Genomic DNA, 21,790 nt, shown 5'->3' on the forward strand with positions numbered 1-21,790 from the left:
CATATATAACAGTAATTCACTTATGAACTAGTATTTATTGAGTATCTTTCCATATCAGGCACAATGTTAAGTGACAAAAATATATAAAAAGACCCAAAGTCCCTACCTTAGAAAGTTTAATATCCAGCTGGAGGTGCAAACTTAAAAATAAGGAGTTCTAGGACTGGGGATTTAGCTCAGTGGTGCCGTCACCTGCCTTGCAGGCGCAAGGTCTAGAGTTCGATCCCCAGTACCAAAAAAATAAGAAATAAGGAGTTTTAGTATAAAATTGAGGCTTTAAAAACTCTGTGTGTGATTTGGAAACAAGACTAAGTAATCAGTTGTGAGGGGTCCAGCGAAGAGTTACAGAGGCAGGTGACATCACGTGCGACTTAAAGAGTAAAGGAAGTTAGAATAGATGTTATCAAAAAAACAGAAAACAGCAAATGCTGATAAAGATGTGGAGAAAGAGAAACCCTCACACATTATTGTGGAAATGTAAGTTAGTACAACCATTATATAGAACAGTATAGTGGTTCCTCAGAAAACTGAAAATAAAACAACTATGTGATCCAGCTCTCCCACTGCTGGGCAAACATGCAAAGGAAATGAAATCAGCATAATGTACTAAAGAGATAGCTGCACACTTAGGTTTACGCTGCTCTGTTCATAATAGCTAAGATATGGAATCAGCCTAGGTGCCCATCAACAGATTACTACATAAATAAAATGTGGTACATACACATAATGGAGTACTGTTCAGCCATGAAGAAGAAGGAAATCCTGTCATTTGAAGCAAAATGGATGGAACTCGAGACCATTCCATTAAGTGAAGTAAGCCAGATGCAGAAAGACAATTACCACATGTTCTCTCTTATGCAGAAGCTAAAAAAGTTGACCTGGAAGTACAACAGTGACTACTAGAGATTAGGAGGGGTTTCTGTGCAGATTTGATCAGTGTTCACTGTGTGTAGAAAATATCACATTGAACGCCATTACAGTTAATATGTATTAATAACACAAAAGTGAGGGGAGTGAACCGCAGATCTTGCGGGTAGAGTACTTAGGGCAGGAGCAATAAAACAATGTGGCTTATCTGTGGTACTCAAAGAAATCGGGAGTGCCTAGGGATTTGTGGTGTGCAGAAGCTGACTCAGACAGGTCCTGTGCACCATTCAAAGGACACACCGTCTTCCCCCACTTAGTAGGAAGCAATTTACAGAACATATACAGTGATAGGATGATCACATTTGTGATTTAGGAAAAGCTCTACAGTAGCGCTCTAGAGGATTCATTAAAGGAGGAGACATTGGAGCCAGGGAGAGGGGAAGGAATTGGACTGGTGGAGATTCAAGGTGAAGGGGAGCTCACTGAGATCACTGCTGCATGGATGGTAGGTGGGTGATGGATTACTGAGCTGCTGAGGAGTAGGGTCAGCCAGATGCAGTAACTGTTTGAAAGGTCAGTCATTCTGGATAAGGAACCTGGGAAGGGAAACGGCAGGAATGACTCGTACCTTTGTGCCCTGGGGATTGAGAGGCTATTGTGCTGGATGCTGTAGTACCTTTCTGAACAGTGTGTCTGATTAGCTCAGGCATGTTCAGGGTGGTATGGCCATAGACCTGAGCAGTACACCTGAGTCATGATTAAAAGTCTTTTGTACCCATTAAGTCAAGAGATTATTATTACTTTTATTTTTATAAAAATAAATGATGTGGGCTGGGGATTTAGCTCAGTGTTTCTGCTGCCTGCCTCGCAAGTGCAAGGTGTCCCAAGTTTGATCCCCAGTATCAGTAAATAAATGAATGAAGGAATGAATGAATGATGACACCCAGACTGCATCTCTGGTAATGTCACCAGAATTCCAGGGCAAAGGCTTTAGCCCTGGAGAGTCCAGCAAACTAGGTTCTACCACCCGTCACAAGATGCCAGTTGGACAGATGGGCAGTGCTGAAGGCAGGAAGGGGATTTTGATCAGTTTATCTATAAAGGGACAATAAGGGCACCATTGTCCCCAGCCCTGTCTTAAGGGGTACTGGCATGAGCCCCTCAATAGATAGACAAGAAGCCCAGAAGTATGCAGAGTCACGCAGCCTGTCAGACTGTGGTCTGCTTGGTCATTTTCTCAGGATTGTTTGGGAGGGGCCTTGTCTGTAGCTTCCATGAGAAAGTTGTTATTACCTGGAGAGTAGTTGTGACCCTTCGCAAGATGTTGATTGTTATGGTTTATATCTAGATGTCTCCCCAAAGCCTCATGTGCTCATCAGTGGGGCTTGTGGGAGGTGACTGGATGATGGGAGCCTGATACTTAGCAGTGTGCATTGGTCCACTGATGGGTTTATAGCTGATTATGATGTTGGGGGTGGGGGTGGTGAACCCTCTTTGGAGGAAGTGGTCACTGGGGCCTGGGAGCATCTCTGTCTTCCTCCCTCCTCCCTTGATCTCTCAACTTCGTGTTGCACACCATGAGCTGTTTCTCCTCTCCCATGCCTCCCTGCCTTGGAGCCAGCCAACTCAACTATGGACTGAAACTTCTAAAACTGTGAGCCAAAATAAACCTTTCCTTCTTAGAATTGTGAATGTCCGGTGTTATGTCTGTGACAAGAAAGTAACTGAGACTCTTGTTGATCAGACCTGTTGTTCCTGCAGTCCAGGGTAACTGCAAGAGAGAGTGACTCAGAGCAAAGGGGACAGATCCAAAATGGAGGCAGAGATGTCAAGCTTAGTTATCCATTAGACATTTGCAGGCACAAGTAAAGAATCAGGTGCTTTTAGCAAACATGGCCTCAACGTCCTTGTTACAGTTATTATGTGATTTTTAGATTGAATATCTAAGGTCCAAATAATATTTGCATCTTTTCTTCTGTGTCTTTGGGAGAAACGTGAAACTATGGAACGAGTAGCTCACTAGATAGCTGCTACCACGGGAAGATTTTTTTAATGTTTTTGTGCCGTGGCATATGATAACTCACAGAGTAAGCTCCAGACTATAGAGCGAGCACAATGAAGACTAGTAGAAGAATATGCTGTGCAGAAGACCCATCCACGCAGGGAAGATAGAGAAGTTGAAACAAATATAATTAAAGTTAAAACTAGACATTGTGGAAAGCTGCTGACACAGAAAGGAAGACAGAAGTGAATGAGCAGTACTACAATTCAAGGAGAACCTAACAGTGTAAATTAATAATAACACTGCTTTGTGTTCTGTGCTAATAAGTGAACTTAAAATTCTAACAGCAGAGATATTCTGAAAGTTTGGGAACAGGATTGATTGACTCAGTAAATATTTATGATTGGGGCTATTGTGGGAAGTGCTCAAGGAGATAGCAAGAGGAGTTCAGTCAGGTCTCTGTTCTAAAATATTACAATCTTGTTTTTGGCATTTACAAGAAGCTCCACACTGTATGTTTAATAAATGAGCAAGCAAATAGATGATTCTAATAAAATATTAGCATCAAGTGAAACCAGGGAAGCTAACTGAGATCCTGAATAAAGATAAATTTTTTAAAAATAGAGGGAACACATACTGAATAAGGCAGATATAGTAGCAGTAGGACTAATAAGAATGGTGTCTGATAAACTGAAACATAGAATGAGCTGAAGTTGTACATAAATATTAAGGAGAAAAACTTTTAAAAACAAACAACCAATAAGAACATACAGGCAAAATAAGAACCAAGATATATCATGTAAAGGTACAAGAACCTAATGATGAATGTAACTGTTTTGTATACCTAAAATGTACCAATAAACTTAATGGAAAAAAAACAGTCCCCCCAAAAAAATTGTTTGGGATAGTATTAACTGGTTACATTGAGAAAGTATTCAACAACTACTGTTTGCTAGGCTATTTATATTTTCTTTGTCAAGGAAAATTGTCTAATAAGAATTGACAAACATTAAAGTAGAATTGAAGGTTAAAAACAGAAAATAATATAGGAAAATAATGAAAGCATTTACCTGTTACCAAGATCATATACTTGGCCTAGATGAATTTTGTATTCCATGAAACTGAAGCAATTTACTTTACCATTAAAAACCTAAAGTCTTAACAAACATTGCCATATGGAGATAGAGATGGACAAATATCCTGCCTTTTAAAAATTGTATAAAGATTATAGACCTTGACATTTCTCTCTAAAAATTCCTGAACCAGGTTATGAAATAGAGGAAGGCAAATAGTAAGCCCAAGAAAGCAGTATGGGATCAGTAGGAGTGTATCCTACCTGATTAGCATGGTTTCTTTTATTGGCAGGATTATGAGACTATTCGATGAAAGGAATAGAGTGGTAATTATATTGTACATGGATTTCAAGAAGCTTTTGTCATAAGGTGAAAATGGACAAAATGGACGTTTGTGTTCTAGACTATATAGTACTTTGAGAGATTTATGGCTAGCTGAAATGTCTTTCGTGTGAGAGAATAAATTGAGGCCAACCTGAAAAGAGATGTCTAGTGATGGTACCTTGCCCTTGCTCGTGTGCTTATCTTGTCAGCTGTTCAGTTTTTTATCAGTAAATTTGCAAGTAACTCTAATCTTAGATGAATAGTTAATATTTTGAGTGACAAAACTCAGTATTCAAAAAGATCTCAAAAGATTATAATGTTAATCTAAAACCATGAAATAGAAATTGATAGAAATAAATATTACAAACCAGAATTTAGATTTTTTTTTTTTTTTTTTAGTACCAGAAATACAAAGGGCAAGACTAGACTTCAACAAGGGGCACATTAATTTTTTTAAAATGTGGATTCAGGATTTTATGTGACTACACGTCATATGAATCAGTGCTTTTTTGATGTGCCAAAAGCTAACAGTCTTTGTCTGTCTGAATGGAAGTGTAGTATCTAGATCAAGGAAGGCACAAGTGCCCCGTCCCCTGTGCTGGGCAGGTCACATGGTCACATCTCAGGGCTGTGGAATTTTCGGTACTTTAAGATAGGAAGTACAAAGCAGCAGGCACTCAGAAGATGGAACCAGGATGTGGAGTGATACATTTCTCTGTCTCTCTCTCTCTCTCTCTCTCTCTCTCTCTCCTCTCTCCCTCTCTCATTTTTTTATTCATTAAATTTATTGATATATTTTAGGTATACAATATGATGACATTCATTCTTGGGAATTTGTACCTTTACATTATGTATCTTGGTTCTTAATTTTTCCCCATTCCCCTGCTCTCCCTTCAACCTCTCCACCCCTCCCTATTTACAAAGACTTTGTTTCCATTTTTTCCTTCTTTTCTCATATTTTATTCTTTTTCTTCTTTCCTTTCCCCTACCCCTCCCACTTCCCCTTCTCCTTTGGACCTTTTCTTCCTATTTCACATTATCTATTACACATTTTGGTCCTTATTTACACTTTCAGTTTCTCACACTAGAGAAACTATTCAGTATTTACACATGTGTACCCTGTTTATTTCACTTAAGAGTATGGCCTCAATGTGCATCCATTTAGCTATAAATGTCTCTAGTTTATTATTCTTTATGGTTTAACAGTACTCCATCTTATTTAAAACCCACACACACACACACACACACACACACACACACACACACACATCTTCTTTATCCAGTCACCAGCTGATGGGCATTTGGGCTGTTTCCAAGATTTAACTATTAGAAACTGTGTCACTATAAACACAAGTGTGCATATATCACTGTCGTATGATGCTTTTAATTCTCTCTTTTATACTTTTGTTATCTACGAGGTGCCCAGTTTTGAGGTTAGTAGAATTGAGGATGTATAGGCTGTAGAAGAGACATAAAGGGAAAATAATAGATGAATTAAGAAATGCAAAGTGGGTTGCGAGGAAGATGCCGAATCAGCCCGCTGCAGACAGGCAGGTCTGTGCACGCCCTACCGAGGTCCCGAGTTGCATGGAAGACACCAAATCACCCCGCTACAGACAGGCAGCCACCCAGTTCCACACTACAAAGACACAGAGGACACCAGACCACCAGACCACGGTACTGAGTCCCGCTGCTCCTGGCCCAGAGGTAGGGGCTTCTGAGCCTCTGTCCCACTGCTCCTGGTCCAGAGGAAGGGGCTTCCCAGTCACCATCCCTCCTGCTGCTCCCAGCCCAGAGGAAAGGGCTTTTGAGCCACCTTCTGTCCCACTGCTCCTGGCCCAGAGGAAGGGGCTTCCGGCCACCATCCCTCCCACTGCTCCTGTCCCAGAGGTAGGGGCTTCTGAGCCACCATTCCTCTGCTCCTGGTCCAGAGGAAGGGGTTTCCCAGCCACCATCCCTCCCGCTGCTCCCAGCCCACAGCAAAGGGCTTTTGGGCCACCATCCCTACCGCTGCTCCCGGCCCCTGTCCCACCTCTCCCAGCTCAGAGGAGGTAATCTGTGCAGGCACTAACTGGCCCCCGCCCCAGTCAAAATGAGAAAACACGTAAATAAGTCTCAAAACCAGACTTCCAGATCACCTACAGCAACCCCAAAGGGAAATGAGATGGAACACTCTGATACTCAACCACCTGGACCCACTGAACTGGCAACAAAAGGGGATCTGGAAAAAATGAAATCAGAAATAATTTCTCAGATAACAGGAGAAATTGTGCCCCTAGTGCAAGACATGATAAATCTAGAGAGGATCTCAGGAACATGATGGAATCCCAACATAAGAAACAAATGGAATCCATAAAACAGATGCAAATAGATTACCAGGACATGAAAAACTCCATTGAAAGTCTACACAGCAGAATGAGCCAATGTGAGGACAGAATTTCAGATATAGAAGATAAGATTGCAATGAGTGACGAGGAAAAGAGAAATTGCTTCAAAATTATAAGGGAACATGAGAAATCAATCCAGCAGGTGCTAGATGATGCAAAGAAGAATAACATAAGACTGATTGGGCTCAATGAAGAAACAGGAGAGAGTGGAGATGACACAAAAGATCTCTTCACAGAAATAATGGCAGAAAACTTCGCAAGCAGGGGAAAAGTGCTTGACATACAGATAAGTGAGGCATATAGGACTCCAAATAGCCTTGAACAAAAAAAATCTACACATAGGCATATAATTGTTAAGATTCCAGAAACTCAACAGAAGAATAAAGTTCTACAAGCAGTCAGAGAAAAGAAACAAATCACATACAAAGGAAAGCCCATCAGAATCACAACAGACTTCTCAACACAAACCCTCAAGGCAAGAAGAGCTTGGAGTGACATATTCCAAGCCCTAAAAGAAAACAGCCTGCAACCCAGATTGATGTACCCTGCAAAACTATCTTTCAAAATGGATGGAGAAATAAGATACTTTCATGACAAAGAGCACCTTAGGAACTTTGTGAATACCAAACCAGCACTCCAAAGAATTTTACACAATATCCTAGGAACAGACATTGAGGATCACAATCCCAGGAAGCAAAGCAGAATGAACCCATCTGGCATGACAAGAAATTAAATGGAAAGGGGGAGAACCCAACAAAAAGAAAAAGTCATGGCAATGACAAGTCAATACGTTTCAGTTATAACCATCAATGTTAATGGTCTCAATTCACCAATCAAAAGAAATAGACTGGCAGAATGGGTCAAGAAGCAAAATCCAGCAATATGCTGCATAAAGAAACACACTCCATTCAAAAGGAAACTCAGAGACTGAAAGTTAAAGGGTGGAAAATAATACTGCATGCGACAGGAACCCGAACAAAAGCAGGAGTAGCTATCCTCCTTGCAGATCAAGTAGATTTCAAACCAACACTGATTAAGAGAGATGAAGAAGGACATTACATCCTTGTAAAGGGAAGAATCCAAGAGGAAGAGAAGACAATCATAAATATCTATGCACCAAACACTAGTGCACCCAACTATATAAAACAAATACTAACGGACATGAAAAGTCATATATGCACTAATACAATTGTAGTGGGGGACCTCAACACCCCACTGTCACAAATAGATAGATCAACTAGACTAAAAATAAGTAATGAAATACTAAAACTCAATCAAACTCTTGAACCAATGAACTTAACAGATGTTTACAGAGTCTTCCACCCTACAAAATAAGAATACACATTCTTCTCAGCTGCACATGGGTCATTCTCCAAAATAGACCACATACTCACACAAAGAACATGTTTAAGGAAGTGCAAAGGAATTGAAGTTGTCCCCTGTACATGATCAGACCATAGTGCGATGAAATTGGAGATATATAGCAAAAGAAACTAAAAAAATTTCATAAACATGTGGAAATTGAACAACACACTTCTGAATAACCAATGGGTCACAGAGGAAATTAAAGAAGAAATCAGACAGTTCCTTCAATTAAATGACAATGACAATAAAACATATCGGAATCTATGGGACACAATGAAAGCAGTCTTATGAGGGAAATTCATAGCAGTGAATATGCATATTAGGAAAACAGAATGAGACCAATTAAACAACCTGATGCTGAACCTCAAGCTTCTAGAAAAAGAAGAACAGGACAACCCCAAAGCTCATACAAGGGAGGAAATTATAAAGATCAGAGGAGAAATCAATGCAATGGAGACTAAGAGAATGATACCAAAACTCAATGAAGCCAAGAGTTGGTTCTTCGAAAGAATCAACAAAATTGACAAACCCTTAGCCAACCTTGTCAGAAAAAGGAAAGAAAAGGCCCAAATCCATGCAGTTAGGAATGAAAAGGGTGAAATGACAACAGACCCAGCAGAAATCCAGAGGATCATCAATACCTACTTCCAGAACCTATACGCCAATAAGATGGACAACACAGAAGAAATGGACAGATTCCTAGACACATATATATTACCAAAGTTGAACAAAGAAGAGCTAAAAATTCTAAACAACCCAATATCAACCAATGAAATTGAAAATGTCATTAAAAACTTATCAACTAAGAAAAACCCGGGCCCTGATGGCTTCACTGCTGAATTCTACAAGACATTTAGAGAGGAACTGCTGCCACTACTGTTTAAACTCTTCAATGAAATTGAAAGGGAAGCAATACTCCCAAATTCATTCCTGGAAGCAAGCATCACCTTGATCCCCAAAGCAGAGAAAGACCCAACTGAAAAAGAGAACTATAGGCCAATCTCACTAATGAACATAGATGCAAAAATCCTTAATAAGATACTGGCAAACAGAATGCAGAAGATCATCAAGAAGATCATAGACCCTGATCAAGTGGGATTCATCCCAGGGATGCAGGGATGGTTCAATATACACAAATCAATCAATGTAATACACTATTATCAATAGAGCCAAGGACAAAAACCATATAATTATCTCCATGGATGCAGAAAAAGCATTTGACAAAATCCAACAAGTATTTATCATAAAAACCCTACAAAAAAAATGGAATAGATAGTCTCTACCTCAAACTGATAGAAGTCATCTATGAAAAACCAACAGCCAATATCATACTAAATGGTCAAAAACTGAAATCCTTCACACTAAAATCAGGAACAAGACAAGGATGTCCACTATCACCACTCTTGTTCAATATAGTTCTGAAAACATTAGCCACGGCAATTAGACAAGAGAAAGAAATAAAAGGAATAAAGATAGCTAATGAAGAAGTCAAATTGTCCTTATTTGCAGATGACATGATACTCTATATAGAAGACCCCAAGAACTCCACCAAAAGTCTTCTAGACTTAATAACCAAATTCAGTCAAGTAGCTGGTTACAAGGGCAACACACAAAAATCAATAGCTTTCCTCTACACAAATAACAGACTGACAGAGAAATAGGGCAAATAATTCCTTTCACAATAGCATCCAAAAAACTGAAATACCTAGGAATCAACCTAATGAAAGAAATCAAAGACCTCTTTGAAAACTCTGGCACTCTGAAAAGAGAGATTGAAGATGATATCAGAAAATAGACAGACATCCCCTGCTCCTGGGTAGGAAGGATTAATATAGTGAAAATGGCCATACTTCCAAAACTGCTATATAGATTTAATGCAATTCGAATTGAGATCCCAGCAGCATACTTCACGGACCTTGAGAAAACAATCCAAAAATTCATTTGGAACAAGAAGAGACCCAGAATAGCAAAAGCAATTCTAGGTAACAGAGACATGGCAGGGGGTATCACAATCCCCAATTTGCAAATATACTATAAAACTACTGTGATAAAAACAGCATGGTACTGGCAAAGAAACAGACCTGAGGACCAGTGGAACAGATTAGAAGATGCAGAAACAACACCAGACATACTCAGCCATCTCATCTTCGATAAAGGAGCCAAACACCTTCACTGGAGGAAATATAGCCTCTTTAATAAATGGTGCTGGAAAAATTGGGTTTCAACTTGCCAAAGATTAAAACTAGACCTATATCTCTCACCATGCACTAAACTAAAATCAAAATGGATTAGAGATCTAAATATTAAAATAGAAACTCTGAACCAGTTGGAACAGAGCTTAGGTAGAACCCTTGAAGACATCAGTGTAGGAAAAGATTTTATGAACAAAACCTCAGTTGCCCGTGAACTAGCACAAACAATCAACAAGTGGGATCTCTTCTTATTAAAAGGCTACTGCACAGCAAGAGAAACCACCAGCAGTGTGAAGAGACAACCCACAATGTGGGAAAAAGTCTTCACCTGCTCTTCCTCAGGCAAATGTCTACTATCTCAAATCTGTAAAGAGCTTAAAAAGATCAGACCTCCCAAATTTAAAGACCCAATCTGAAAATGGGCATCTGAAATGAACAGACATTTCTCAGACAAAGAAGTAGAAATAGCAAATAAATACATGAAAAAATGTTCAACATCACTGGTCATTCGAGAGATGCAAATGAAAACAATGCTGAGATTCCACTTCACTCCAGAAAGAATGGCTGCTATCATGAAATCAACCAATATCAAATGTTGGTGGGACTGTGGGGAAAGAGGAACCCTGCTCCACTGCTGGTGGGAGTGTAGATTGGTGCAAGCACTGTGGAAATCAGTATGGAGATACCTCAAAGAACTAGGACTGGAAGTCCCATTTGACCCCACTATTCCACTGCTGGGGATCTTCCCCAAAGAATTAAAAGGATCATACCACAGTGATATATGTGCACCCATGTTCATAGCAGCACAGTTTGTAATAGCTAAATCTTGGAAACAACCCAAATGCCCATCAACTGGAGACTGGATCAAGAAAATGTGTTTTTTTTTTTATAAAATGGAGCCATAAAACATAAAACTCAGCCATAAAAAATGAGAAATTAGAGACATTTATAGCTAAGTGGATGCACATTGAGGCAATACTCTTAAGTGAGATAAATAGGACACACATGTATAAATACCGAATAGTTTCTCTGGTTTGAGAAATTGAAAGTGTAAATAAGGACTAAATGTATAATAGGTAATGTGAAATAGGAAGAAAAGGGGCAAAGGGGAAGGAAGTGGGAGGGCTAGGGGAAAGGATAGAAGGGAATGGGATTAATATGAGAAAATGGAAAAATAGGAATAAAATCTTTGTAAATAGGGAGGACGGGAGGAGTTGAAGGGAGGGCTGGGCAAGGGTGAAAAATAAGAACCAAGAGAGACTATGTAAAGGTACAAATTTCCAATGATGAATGTCATTTTATATATACATATATATATATATATATATAAATTTTTTTTTTTTTGGTACCGTGGATCGAACTCGGGTCCTTGTGCTTGCACAGCAGGCGGCGAAACCCCTGGCCTTGTCATTATATTGTATACCTAAAATGTACCAATGATTAGAATGAATAATCGATAATGTAAAATAGGAAGAAAAGGTCCAAAGGGATAGGGGTAGTGGGAGGGGCAGGGGAAAGGAAAGAAGAGAAAGGAAAAATGATGAGAAATGGAAAAAATGGAAACAAAGTCTTTGTAAATAGGGAAGGGTGGAGGGCGTGAAGGGAGGGCTAGGAATGGGGAAAAAATAAGAACCAAGATGCATTATGTAAAGGTACAGTTCCCAGTGAGAAATGTAATTGTGTTGTATACCTACAATGTACCAATAAAAGAATTTAAATAAAAAATAAAGAAAAGAAAAGAAATGCCAAGTGCTGTTTTGGAAAAGATTTGAGCAAGTATCTGTTGATTCTAGTTCTACCCTATGGAGTTCACAGATACTAGTTCAAATCTTTCCCAAAAGACAGTGCTTTGCATTTTTAAATTCAGCTGTTATTTCCCCTTTATGTCACTTCTACAACCCATACATAGAACTAGGACAATTGACTTTAATTCACGAAGTGGCAGATTTGCATTGCCAATATTTAAGAAGTATTTCTGATGAGCTACAATTATCCTTTTCAGGAACTAAACAATGTCCTGCTAATGGGCGACAGAACTAAGGTAAAAGCCCAAGTTTCTGCCCTCAGAGACCAGAGCCCTTGTCTGTGCCTTGGTATCACAGAGTGGATTTCTGCTTTGGGAGGAGGTTAGACAGACAACTCTAGGTTTCCTTCTCATTCTCAAGGTGTATGTTCCCTCTTACTGTGAAATCCTCCCTAGTGGTTCTAAGTGTTTTCATGTGTGGAATTCATGAAGTTGGAAAAGACAACCTCTGAGATTCGACAGATGAGTTCTTGAAGTTCTTTCCTTGTTTAAGAATCCTTCAATTTTTAATTCATAGTAATTATACATCTGTGACTTCCACATTGCTAATCAACCAGAAACTTCCTAGATATGAACGTATGAAATGCAGATGCTTAAATTGTGGTGTGTATAAAGTCTATTTTTGGCAGGTGTGTGTCAGAGCCATGGATCCATGATTTGAAAGATGAAAGCAAATGTCAAAGAAGAAATTATACACACTTTGAGCCACTTTCAGTTTCACAGTAGTCACTGGGAGAAAGAAGCTGGGGTTTCTTACCATGAGAGTTCACTTCCTCCTGATTCTTCTCTTACCCCGGGCAAGAAAGATGGTAACGTAAATATACAGTCAGAGGGCAGCAGTGCTGACTTTCTCAGACACAGCTGAGTAACTCGGGGTGGCCTGTTAATGGGACCAAGAGGCCTAGAGCTGCTGACAGGGAGAGCTGTCTGTGAACACAAGAAGAGGCCACGCTGAGAAGACCATGCCTGGAAAAGGAATCAGACAAGAGGAGCATTAACTTTTATCACATGTGAAATTGGCAACAACAACTTGTTTGATGGGAAATGCCTTGAATCTACGCTGTGCCCCAAGACCTGCTTTCCTTTCCACTCTGTAGATCAGGGCTACTAGATAAGCACTCATAGCTTGTGCCAATATGAATATTTTTCAGGCTGCTTGGGTCAGGGGTGGGAGTGGGCAGTGTTTACATGAAGCTAAAAATGTGACTTGTACTCCCCTCCTCTCAGAATTCCTAATCCTTTATGCTGTATCTGTTTTTCAAACTTTTTAAAAAACTTTAATCCACAATGAGAAATAAATTTTACATTGCAGCCTATAGAAATGCACACATAATACACACCTATGTGTTGTATACATACATGTGACAAAAATATCCCAAAACAGGTATTGTACTTTTATATTTTCCATTTCCATTTAGATTTCCTAAAATAATGTAACAAACAATAAAACAGATTACGTGAATTGTAATGACATACAGTCCACAATTTGAAAAATACTGTGCTGTGACCATCCAGTTTTTAAATGGCTACGAGAACAGCCTGACACCCAAGATCCAAAAGACCCTAGGTCTAAGGCAGTGATTCTCAGCTGGAGCCATTCATCCTCAAGGGACATGTGGCGATGACTAGAGATATTTTTGATTGTCACAACTAATGTCTACTGGGGGCTGAGGAAGAAGTAATGTGCTGAACATTTACACAGCACAGAACAGCCCTGCATAGCAGAGTTAGCAGCCCAAAGCTTCAGCAGTCCCAAGATTGAAAACCCTGCTCAAGGATGGTAGAAAGAGCCAACACTCTGAATGGAGGTCTTATTTTCAATGACAGAAGCTGTCTCTCAACATAAGGGGCTGTTAAAGATCAGCTCCCCCTGACCACCTTTTCTTTTTCTTTGAACTGTATATATTACCTTAGGATGAAGTGGAAGCATAATCACTAGGGGTTATCTCTTGTGGACAATCCAGTGGACAAGTAGGCTGTAAGGAATGTTATTTTGAAAGATTACACAGGGCATTTGTGTTAGGATATTGTGATTGCTCTTAGGAATATTTTCTGTCTTAGGATTTTAGGATCCTTCTCTATGACTCTTCCCATGAAGCCATGTTGATTCAGGACCCTTCCACACATATAGCCATAAGAGCTCTCTTAGAAGAGAAGTGAAAGCAGTTTAGCTAAGTGGATTAGACATGGTCTCTGAGTCTTCTCCCCTTACTCATGAGATTTGATTCTTTTGTTTTGATGGGAAATGACCTTCTGCTAACCTTGAAGTGCCATCTTAAGCTCTAGTATTAAACTGTCTCCTTTTTAGCCGCTGCTCCATTCCTCTATCTGTAACTATTTCAGACCAGGTCCCTTGATCGTGGAGTAAAGCTCTCACAGTGTCATGGCAAGCCCTTATCTCCATCTCCTCCTTCCTCCCATGCCTGGCATATAAGAAGCTCCTAAATGTCTAAGTGTTAATTTCTTGTCATGTTGTTGACTATTTCTGGGCCCCCTCATATGGCTCTTATGTGCTCTGAATCATTCAGAGATGGCTTGACAGAATAGACCTGCTATGGCTTTTTTCTTTCTTTTGGGGGGAATACAGGTAGGATGGTAGGAGCGAGGATCCCTAAATCAAATATCAGAACTGAAATAGTAATGGAAAATAAAACCAATGTTATTTGAGGCTATTCTCTACCATATTTATTTTAGCATATTTACCTCATGCGTTTTGTATTACATAAACAATAGCATTTGTACTTAGTTAATGGTTTATTATAAGCAATTTATAGTAAGTAGTAGGACATCGTGTGTGTGTGTGTCCTCCTTGAAACTTTAGATTTTTCTTAGCCAAAGAGTAAATGGTACCAACTGATTACCACTTAAAATAATGCCACAAACAGTAAAACAGATTATGTGAATTTTAGTAATATACAGCTCACAATTTGAAAAATATAACAGAAACTGATGCTGCAAAAGCTCCTCTGATTATCAGTTCCATCTCTTTTGCTTTCAAAGAGCTGTAAGGACACAGATGGCTTCTAATCTTCTCACTCCTATGTTAAGAACAGAAAGGCAACATGTGGATCAGAGAGGATGGGAGCTAACAGGGAGGGTCAAAGGGTCAATGTCTCTTTTAATTCTCCTGCACCTAAGCTTTTTGCCCTCCCTGTTCTCACTCAGTCTCTGAATAAATAGGGCAGAATGAAGGGAGTTGTTAAGTAAAGAAATGGTGGTGGTGGTATAGATAGAGTTTCACTTTAGGGAAGAACAGTAAAGGAAGGGAAGGCAGGGAAGGAGAGGAGAGAAGAGCACCTTGGATGAAGAAATCCTCACCCTTTTCTCTGTTACCTAGAGCCCATTGATGTTTGGTTCTATCTAAGAGTCAGGCAAGGCAAATTATATCAGATCCCCAAATCTGGCCATTTACAGCTAAAACTGCCATTGTGTGTAATGATAAAGTGTGTCTTAGCAACTGGGTGACCACTAACAAATTTTAACAGCTGTACTACACGAGGAGCAGGGCCTTTGGGGCAGGGGCTTGTGATGGTTTTCTTGGTCTGGGTTTTTTCATGACATTTGTGATGAACTCTCAGAAGTTCTGTGCACGAGAGCTGTGTTGCACTGAGACTTCTGCACAGGCTGCCTAGGGTTGGGAAGTGAGGTAGGCCGAAGCGAAATGTCAGGAGAATAGCCTTCTTTTTCTGACAGGAATGTGTGGGAAGAACCTGGACAAGAGGAGAATTCTGGAAAGAGCAAAGGCTCAGGTGTCATGGGGTGCAAGCATGTAGCCTGTAGGGTGTGGAAAATAACAAGGAAAGGTGACACTTCAGCTTGTGTGAGTGGAAGCCACACTCTAATGTCGGTCCTCTTTGTAGGCCCAAAGCTTATTTTCTTTCTTTCAGTTTATACACATCGTGTTTCATGCATTCCTAGGTCTGACTGCCAGGGCCTTCTGTGGACCAGCTGTGGGGCCTCAGGTGCCTTTGTTGCATTCGCAGTTGATACGTTTTTTTTTTTTTTGGTACCAGGGATTGAACTCCGGTCATTGCGCTTGCGCAGCAGGCGGCGAAACCACTGAGCTAAATCCCCAGCCCCTCGCAGTTGATATGTTATTTGTAGGTTTTGGTCCTGTCAATCAGCTCTCCTAATGAACTTCCACAAACTTACTTCACTCACTGAATTATTCTAATCAGCAAGTGTTTAATTTTGCTTTTGCAGACTCTGGTTCTTCCTCCCAGGGTTCCCACTTAGAATTCGATAAGTTGTAGTCTTACAGACTTGTATACATTCATATTTTGTCAAATTTCTTTGGCATCCAGCATATGTATATGAGATGCTAACTTGCCTTGGAAGAGAGCAGAGGGCATTCTTGCCATAATACAGTGTAAGGTCATGTCTGTCCCCATTGGATGGGTTAATGATAATGCCAAAGAAATCAACTTCTGTCTTATCAGACATACCCAGATGACTGAGGTACCTAGATGGGCTGTCGTATAATGCTGAGTCTAGGAAGAATTGTGTGCATGCTGATAGCCTTGAGGAGGAGTTTCAGTCACTGGCATTCTTGACTCCAGAGGACAGAAATAAGGGCAAAGTGGCTTATTATCTACATTGTAGAGTGAGAAGCTGGGCTAGAACTACCTCTGACTGAGTGTGTCTAGCTCTAAGATTCTTCGGGGTCTTTGAAGATTTAAGTTTGCAAGACTTTACCACTCCCCCTCAAGTCTCTTAGGTGACAGCCTCATACGAATTGTTCAGCTTAGCAAAAACACAGGCTTGTCCGTGGCTTGAGGTGAGGAAGGGAGCCCGTGGGTCACTTGATCTCCGCAGAGAACCTGATCAGGTCATCGCAGCCACCTCCCTTTGGTGACCCTCTTCTATAAACAGGAACAGGAATTTGTGCCACTGGATCCCCTCTCATCAGGTGGCTTAGCCTCGCTGAATGAAAAGCCCTGTGAAAAGGAGACGTGGCCCTAATAATAACAGACACGATCGTGAGGGCTATTCTGGGTAAGAGGAGCTTTGTGCCGCACTTGATCTCCATCAAGGTCTGCCATTCCTTCCCTGCTATTACCTTTCAGATTTGCTATTCTTAGAATCATTTGTGAGCCCTGGGCTTGGGGGATTGTAGCCCCCAGAACTGGAATGCCCAGCTTGAGTGGAATGCAGACTGTCTGGCATAGTGGTGGTTAAATAAAGTTTGCCTTGGCAGCTCCCTCTGCTCTTGGATGGGTGACAAGTAATTTGGGTATAGGAGCATTGGCATGAGCAGCCACGTGTTGTGGTCCCAAACGGTCTTCTGGACATGAGTAGAAGCAGTTGAGGGTCCATTCATGACTGGAGTAGGCATGGCAGTCTCAAATGCAGGGCATGTAAAGGAGACCTCGACAGTCACCTCAGCTAGTGACCATGCCAGTCTGGAAAAATGCTGAGACAAAAAGAGAGTAATGCTGAAACACCTTCCAGATTTGATATATCTGCCTGTCAGAGTTACTGACTAATGTTTGATGGCGAAACAAAAGGGAAGCAGTTATTATAATGAAAACAGTTGTGAGCAGTCAGCAAATATTTCTTGAGCACTAACACACTTTGGTACATTTTTAAGAGAATCATGATGTAGAACTCTTAAGGCACTTATAATTCAGTTGAAAGCTCTATGCATTCGTATTCCAAAGTAAAATACTAGTTTCAAACCTATGCTACAATGCTAAGTGCCGAAGGAGGTCTAGGCAGGAGAGTACTTCTGGCTAGGCTAGTCTACAAGGGTTTTGTGGAGGAGGGGAGGTTAAAGCAAGACTTCAATTTCAGGAGAGAAAAGAGGGCCTCACCAGCAAAAAAGAGGGCCTCTTCCAGGTTATAGAACTGCAAAGGTTATGAGGAGGCCTGTGTATGCCAGAGCAACAAGAGAGGGTTAGGGGCTTCTTGTGCAAAAATCACCAAGCTCTTACTCTGAAGGCTGTGGTGCAGGACAGTAAGGCAGTTAAAATGTTCCCACTGGTAGAGAGCTACAAATATTAGGTGCAGCCCTCCTTAACACCTTAACACCTTAACACCCTGTTCTGAAAAACCTGACTGCAATACATGGCTCATTGTGAACACTCAGTAAATAACACTGTTATTATTGTTGCTCATCTTCAAATTCTGTGATCTCAGCTATTGAATTGGCTTGGTTTTCATTGTGACTGTTAGTGCTGACTTTGATTTGCCTCATTCTGATTGCTCACATGATTCATGCTTAGCCCAGTAGGGTAGGCCTTCTATAAGAAAATACCATAAACTGGTGGCCGATAAACAACAAAAATAAAATTGCAGTTTGAAGGTTGCAAAGTCCAAGATCCAAGCTCTGACAGATTCACTGTCTGGTGAGGGCCCATTTCCTTGTTCATAGAGTGTCTTCCTCTCCCTGTGTCCGCACATGGTAGAATGGGTGGGGGATCTGTTTTGGATCTCTTTCATAGGGACACTAAGTTGCTTTCTCCAGGGCTCTGCTCCCATGACCTAATCACCTCTCGGGAGTCTGCACCTCGTGATACTGCCACCTTGAGTGTTCAGATTTCAACCTGTGAACCTATGGGGACACAGTCATGCGGCCCATTGCCTCACTGTGCCATTGCCTTCTAGTTTATCTGAGCTTCCTTCTCTCTTCCACCACAGGTGGCTAGAGGTGCAGGTGGCTAATCTAACATGTCCACAGCACTGGGTGCAGTACCTCCAGCTTCTTCAAGAGTCCATCTGGCCCGGTGGAGTCTTGCCTAAGCTTCCACGACCTGTGAGGACTCAGGACCAGAAGGTGGCTACTGAGAAACAGGCTTTGCAGAGCCTTATGGGAATCCTGCCAGGTAATGACCAATGAGACTGAATATACTTATAGCTCTTTCCTCCTCTCCCATTGTGCCACTATTATCCTACACCATTCCCCTTTTTCAAAAGGGCCTAGAATATAACTAGGCTCAAAAACTAGACTGATAGGAAAATGGTCGAGGCAGGACTTCTTTCATTCCTCACTCAGGGGATGGCAAGGGAATGGAGTGAATCACTTCGGCTGTACCCTACCTCAATACCAGGGCAGAATCCTGCAGATATTTGGGGTAAAAACTCGAAAGCAGATCTGAGGAAGCAGTGCCTGCAGGTGCAGGTCTCAGAGCCATTCTTAACAGCTGAAGGCTCCGAGTTCTTGGATAGCTCATGGTGTTCAGGGACCAGGGAAAAACATGACACATCCTGCATAAACTCAGACTTGATGAGTTAGAGACATAACTGGAAACTATTTCTTCCTTTGTGTTGTTTTAGAAAGCGGGGAAGGCAGTAGTAGCCAGGGAACAGTAGTAAACTCAGTGCTGGACCATGAGTATCATTTACCCTTACTAATCCTCTCTGCTCCAGCCTAAATTGTCACCTCAGAAGTAGTACCTGCACTTTTGCAGCAGGTTACAAAATTATTGCTTGCGACCCCATTTATTTAGGTACCTAACTTAAGAAACATATTTCTTTTGGCTTTTCTCTGTAGTGTGAGATTTTAGTTTGGCTATGTGGTTTGGAGATGTGCCAGCAATGCCCAACCTGTATAAGATGGCATATACTGTATACTCCTTCTGTAAGACTTCAGTAGTAACACAAAAATCCTATATTTTTCCCTCATCAGATTTTTTAGTAGAAATCCTAGGAGTGAACAAATGCCAGCTGAGCTGGAGGCTTGTTTTGGAGTCCCTACAGCAACCCCTCATCAACAGGTAGGCTAAAATGCATGTACTCTACACCATCTGCAGAGAAGCCATCTGAGGTATTTGGGGTTTCTGCGTGGAAACCTATATTCAGAGGAACAGGATAGTAGGCTTGACCTGCCTTGTTCTGGACCCTTGACCACAGCAGCTAATGTCTGGCTCCCACACACACTAAGTAAACTCCACTGTTCAGGCTTCAGAGCTGGTGATTTTGGGTAGGTAGCTACTGCTGGGCCAGCCACCATTTATGTCTGGGCAACTCAGTGCAGGGCCTCACACGAGCTATTGAAAATCCCTTTAGGCTCATTCAGTGTGCCTAACAGTTCTTTCTTTCGAACACCAGCCAGCCTGTGTTAACGCTGCAAGAACACATCCTGGCCTGTACTTCCCATACAGTGATTTGCCAGCAGAAGTTCTTGGCCTCACAGCAAAGCTGTGACTAGTGCTGGGATCAGGAGTTGTCTTTGCTTACTATGAAACAGAGAAGATAGTAAGGTTGGACCCTAATAAAGGGACCAGAAAGGATGGATGAAAACTGCAAGAATAATTCAGAAGAGGTGGGCTCCATCCCTTAGGTTGAAGTGCTTTTGGAAAGTCTCAGGTACTCCTGCACCCCTCTCTCAAGTCCTACCCCAAAGTGGAGTGTATCTCTGACTCCTACTCCTCAAAGATCCTGGCTTTGCCTCACTTCCTGTAAGTGAACCTGTAGACCTACTGTGATTAATTGTGGAAACCGGTGGTCAGTGACTAACATCATGGGGATCTTCCTTCGTAGTTCTTCAGGGTAGTGCAGATGTGCTAACTTAACTATGTAAAAAGAAGTCGAAATTTGTAAAAATATAGTTTCAAGTATTATTCTTCCCTTTAGCAGTTTTGCATTGATTTCATGGCAGTTTGTTCATCAAAGTGTTGCTGTTCAGTTTATCATCAATATTGGTTGGGGGAGAGAGAAGGATACACAGGATCCTGTTTGTGACTGAGCCAGCCCTTCTCTAAGTTGTGCATCTGTTTGTTTCAGACATTTGATTTTCTGCCTTGGTGACATCATCCTGGAGTTCCTGGGTCTCTGTGCCTCTGCTGAAGACTCTGCCTCAACCACCACCTCCTCAGATGCCCCACACAGCCCCAAGAGGACGGGTCTCCCCTCTTAGTGGGGCTACTCACGCCTTCTCCCAAGGTCAGGCAAGGGAACTTACTCAGCCCCCGTGTCCTGTCAGAACACCTATGCCCTGGGGACTGGGGTGTGGCTCAGAAGGCCTGCACTTCAGTGGCTCACTTCTCCTGGTCGTACTCCAGTTGTTGCAGGTGACAAGGGGATCTATATATATATCAATTGTATGTATAGCCATTTCTGTAGCTTTTTGTGGGTTGTTGCTAATAGGTAGATCCTGTTTGCTTTGAAGGAGGAAGCTATGAAATAAAGGATTGAGCTCCTTTCCTTCTCTTTTTGCCTTGCTCCCTAAGATTGTTTGCCACAAGCCTGGCCCTGTGCATATGTGTGCCTAATTCACCAACACACAAGCTCTGGATAGAACAGGGAGGAAAAAACTAAAGCCAGGTTTCCTTGGAGGAGAAAATAATCTTTTGAGCTTTGTTCTACCTGAACTGAAAAGTCACTCAGGGCCACTCTTGAAAGTACCCCAAATCCTACCCAGTTTTCTCACAATTCTAAAAGAAGATGGAAGAAAAATATTTCTCAAGGGACATCTCGCTTATTGGCTGTTTTTCAGCCTAGCAGCCATATGGAGATGTCATGAAGGCAGCTTTCCTGGGAGGCTACCCTTTTCCTGTCCAGAAGGCTTCAAAGCAAACTGCCAGAGCTTCTGGTAAATCCGCCCTGCCCTGCACACCCTTTCCTGAAAGGGAGTTGCACCACAGATTTTATGAGCTTTCCTCCCAGCCCCCTGCTCAAGAGCCCTTGAGCATTTGGATTTCTGACTTTCCCTCTGTCTTCAGCAAAATCACATGGCATTATGTATTCAGCCTCAGTGTTTCCAAAGAGAAAGGAAAGCTCTGGCTACATGGATGAGAAAGGCCAGAGAATAGAAAGCTGGGGGATAAGGGGCCTCC

The 21,790-nt window shown here is 41.4% G+C and overlaps 1 protein-coding gene across 1 annotated transcript in view; it reads left to right on the forward strand.

Annotated features, from left to right (window-relative positions):
- The window catches only part of Snx19 (sorting nexin 19), a 53,074-nt gene extending 31,920 nt beyond the window's left edge, over positions 1-21,154 (forward strand). Inside the window, exons 9-11 of the mRNA XM_004862646.4 lie at positions 18,654-18,838; positions 19,642-19,729; positions 20,739-21,154. Coding sequence (XP_004862703.1) covers positions 18,654-18,838; positions 19,642-19,729; positions 20,739-20,871 — 406 coding nt within the window. The 3' untranslated portion in view covers positions 20,872-21,154. The remainder of the gene's footprint in view (positions 1-18,653; positions 18,839-19,641; positions 19,730-20,738) is intronic.
- Positions 21,155-21,790: the final 636 nt, after the last annotated feature.

The sequence above is a fragment of the Heterocephalus glaber genome, unplaced genomic scaffold (genome assembly GCF_053883595.1).
Source record: "Heterocephalus glaber isolate CG9 unplaced genomic scaffold, H.glaber_assembly_v1.0 deba00001446, whole genome shotgun sequence".
Taxonomy (NCBI): Eukaryota; Metazoa; Chordata; class Mammalia; order Rodentia; family Bathyergidae; genus Heterocephalus; species Heterocephalus glaber.